This window comes from Propithecus coquereli, unplaced genomic scaffold, assembly GCF_000956105.1.
Source record: "Propithecus coquereli isolate 6110/MARCELLA unplaced genomic scaffold, Pcoq_1.0 Scaffold80, whole genome shotgun sequence".
Taxonomy (NCBI): Eukaryota; Metazoa; Chordata; class Mammalia; order Primates; family Indriidae; genus Propithecus; species Propithecus coquereli.
The window spans coordinates 2,110,669-2,115,024 of record NW_012154174.1 but is presented as its reverse complement, the minus strand read 5'-3'; the positions used below and the strand labels follow the sequence as shown (position 1 = coordinate 2,115,024).

General features: G+C 38.0%; 1 protein-coding gene across 2 annotated transcripts in view; it reads right to left on the bottom strand.

Moving 5' to 3' along the window:
• Positions 1-633: 633 nt before the first annotated feature.
• The window catches only part of TMEM254 (transmembrane protein 254), an 8,201-nt gene continuing 4,478 nt past the window's right edge, over positions 634-4,356 (bottom strand). For both annotated transcript variants that reach the window (XM_012663360.1, XM_012663359.1), the window contains exon 4: positions 634-2,371. In XM_012663360.1, coding sequence (XP_012518814.1) covers positions 2,251-2,371 — 121 coding nt within the window. In that variant the 3' untranslated portion in view covers positions 634-2,250. The remainder of the gene's footprint in view (positions 2,372-4,356) is intronic.

The window sequence follows — 4,356 nt, the reverse complement described above, 5'->3', positions numbered from 1 at the left end:
TATGATGGTATATCCCATAACATTATGATATTGTATTTTTACTGTACCTTTCCAATGTTTAGATACACAAATACTTACCATGTGTTACAATTACCTACACTATTGAGTACAGTAACATGCTGTACAGGTTGCTAGTCTAGAAGCAATAAGCCATACCATATATAGCCTAGGTGTGCAGTAGGCTGTACCATCTAGGTTTGTGTAAGTACACCCTATGATATTTGCACTATGGCACAATCACCTAACGACGCATTTCTCAGAACGTATCCCCATTGTTTAGTGATGCATGACTGTATTTTTAGGCATTTAAAAAATGCCAGAACACTCCTTACTTGGTACACAGATCATATGAAATGCTGCATGAAATGAAAACAGAAACAAAAAGGAGATAATCCTACAATGAAAAAGAGACACTCACATCCACCCGGTGACTCAGTGTGTTGAGGAGTTGAGTGGGCCATGGGAAGTTTACAAACATTAAGAAGTATATACCCTACAACCAGGGCGTTCTGCAATTCTTTATCAATGAGAAACAAACTGATATTTGAACTGAACCAACAGTTCCATAAGAGTCTATTTGAGAAAAAGAATCAAATGCATGACACTATGTCAAAACTGACAGACACAGTTGTGAGAGACAATTCACAGAATTTTATTCAAGTTAATCCATTTGTTCAATAATCTTCCATAATTGTTCCCAGAACCACTGTCATTATTATTTCCTTTGGAAAGGACATTTTTAAAAAATCTGGGTTGAATTTCCATGATGTTTAACTCCATGGCCAAAAATCTTTTTCCCTACCACAAAGCAACATCTTAATCATAAGAGAAACAGAAGGAAAGACTGAAATATATTTGCAGAAATTTATCTCCACTAGAAACAATTCATAGTCCATAATCTTTCAGGGTTGTACTTTTACTTGGGGGCTCTATTTTGGGAAGGGGACTGTTTCTTATAAATGTTTGCTTAATACAAATAACCTGCCCTGTTGTATCACAAAGGAGAAATGAGTACTAGTTTGCAGAGAACAAGTACGCAGTCCTCCAGGGAAGGGGCCCAAATGGCTTATAGGGGTCACTCTGCCAGGGTAAGGGGGCAGAGTCAATAATCCTGCCTCCTCAACCTGTCAGCAGTAATGAAGTATAACCAGGTGAATGGGAGAGGTAGTAACTAGCAGAGTAACCCACGGGCCAGAATCTCTAAAACAGGAATGTTTGTGTATTTGAGCGAGTCAGAGCTAGAGGGAGACACCTAGTGTTCACAGAAAGTGACCATGAATAGGAAAGTGTAAAAATGATACCCACAGAAAGGTGGTACCAATTAAAGCCAGTCTTGTGCTTTTCTTCTGAGATGAAGGAACACCAAACGGGTTGTGCAATTTTCACATTAAAATTGGAATGATACTGAACAAGTGGAAAGCAAAACTGGTTTCCCTCCTTTGTTCAATGAACACTGATGGAGCACCTGTGTGCAAGGCAGTGGGTCACGTGCTGAGGGGAAAAGTAAAGCTGTTTAAGATGTGGCCCCGAGCCGAAGGAGCAATCTGGCAGTGCGCTCGGAGCCCTGCACAGGACAGAGCACTGTGTCTCGGGGGCCATGCAGAGGGAAGGATCACTTCTGGCTGGCAGCACCAAGGAAGGCCCTCCCCAGTCCTGTCCTCTTGGCTCCCAGCACGTCCTCCTGTGCCTCTGTGTAATTGCTCAGCCTGCCCTGCGCCAGCCACTTGCTATCTTCCTTATCTTTTTCTGTAGTTTGAGAAAGGATCCTGCCTCCACAGGTACCTAATGAATGCATAGGATTTACGTGCTGTGGAAGTGTCGCCTGGTCCAGAAAGGTGGAAAAAATTGGGGGAAAGGAGGTAAGATGGTGGTGGTGAGGGTAAGGTGTTTTGTTAACAAGTAAATTTAGTCTGTGGCTCAGCCCAGATGACGAGAGACCATCAAAACAGCCAAGGACCTCAAGAAGGTAGCTGGAAGCCCTCACCCAAACAGGTTAGTCTGCGGAACTGGAAAGCTAAAATCATTTCCTATTTCTTTCTGAAGTAAACACTGGTCTATTAAGCTCGACCAGACCATATAAAAGAAAGATGACTAACTAGTGGGTCTTAAACAGCTTTGAAGGGCAGATACTTTCTAGAAAGTAGGACGATCACTGAGTAAACATTGCCTCTCTGCCACCCCACCCCCACATCCCATCATAAAAGGTGAGGTTGAATTTAAAAGTGTAGAGACAGCTTTTGGATATCTTCTTTAAGTTTGTTTTCGGCGCTTTGATCTGTAAGCAATCAAGATGGAGAGAGACGCCACCCCGAATAGGAAAGTCTGTAGGAACCAGAGCAGCCGAGCCCGACCATCTGTGATGCCTTTATACCTAAAACACAACAAGAAACATTTAAACAGCAGAATTTTAGTCTTGTGGTTTCATGGGACTTATTGTCTTTTATTTTTTCTTAAATTTATACCTTTAATCTAGTTTCATCGGGTTTATTTTGCTGTATTTCTCTGGCTTCTTAACTTGAACTTCATTTATTAATATTTTTCGACTTTCTTGTTTTCTAATAAATGCATTTTAGATGATTCACTGTTCCCTGAGAACCAGTCTGGCTACTGTCCAGGGTACGGTATTATAAAACCATTGTTCATGTGATTCTGGTGAGTGGACAGGGTAGAAAGCACTGGCAAGGCTTCACAACAAGCATTTTGAAGACAGACCCGATATAAATCCTAGCTTGGCCACCTACCAGCTGTGACCTCGGCAAGTCACTTAGTGTCTTTCAGAATCAGTTTTCTTGTCTGAAAAAATAGGAATAATAGTGGCTATCTCACCAAGTTTATGAGATAATATACACAAAGTGCTTAGGAAAGAGCTTGGCACATAGTAATGATGAACATTTGCTTATAAAGTCACTCAAATTAAATTGCCTAAAACAAAGCTCAAAAGACAGTATCTAATTGAAGTGAATTGAATGGCTTGCTACAGTTTCATCTGTCTATAGTTAGTCCCATTTGGATGACTTTTTATTTAAAACAAATTTTAAAAACAGTAAGTGTAAAAATGATATGATTTTCTACACTAACAGATTAAAGGAAAAAGATCGCATGAACATCTTAATATATACAGAAGCATTTGACAAATTGCAACATCCATTCGTAATAAAAGTTCACAGCAAACTTAGAAATACAATGGAACTTTCTAATCTTGATAGAAGAGATCTACAAAAGTCTAGAATAAACATGATGGGAAATGTTGAAAGCTTTCCTCTGAGATAAAGAACTAGGCATGATGTTTACTAACTCCACTTCTAGTCAACACTGTATGGGAAGTGCTAGCCAGTGCAATAAGGGAAGAAACACAAATAAAAGGTATACAGAATTGAAAGGAAGAAATAAAACTGTCTTTGTTTCTAGAGAGTAAAGAAAAAAAATCTACAGATGAACTATTATAATTCATACATGTATTAATATTTAGCAAGGTAGCTGGGTCAATATATAAAAGTGGACTACATTCAAATATACTACCATCAACCAATTAGAAGATTAAAAAACTCATAATAGCACATGAAAATAGAAGTCGCTGGAAATTAACAATGAATGTGTAAGACCTCTTTAAAAATTATAGAATTTTATTGATACATTACCGGAGATCTAAATAAATGGAGATAAACCATTTCATGGTTTAGAAAACTGAATAATTAAATATCCCAATTGACTCCAAATTAATACATATGGTCAATCCAATAAAAATCCCAACAGGTTTATTTTTTTGTAGCATATGACAATGCATAAGACTATGCAAAAGTCTAGAAATGGGCAACCCTCTTGAGCAATGAGGTGAGAGGACATGCTTTAACAGATATTAATGATTATACAGCAACTGCTATTATATTAAGACAGTGTTGCATTGGCTCAAGGATAAACAAACAGACCAATGGAACAGAATGGACTTCAGAAACAGGGCCATACATATATGTATGTATGATATAAGACAGGGCACATCAATGGAGAGTGAGCGTCTCAATAAATAGCTCTGGGATAATTGGGCATCCACATGGAAAAAGGAGAAGTTGGAAACCTCTCGCAAAAAGTCAGCTCCAGGCAGATTAAAGACTTAGATGTGAAAGATAAAATTCTAAAACTGTTAGAAGATTGTAAAACATTATCCTAATAACTTTAACATAAAGAAAAAAATTAATAAATTTGACTATATTGATAAACTTCTGTTTATAAAAAGACCCAACGGAGTAAAAAAAACAAAAGAAAAGATATTTGCAAGACATCTAAATGCCAAAGTACTCAAATTCAGAAAAAAAAATGCCTGCGAGTGGTTAAGAAAAGGACAGACAACCAATTAGAAGA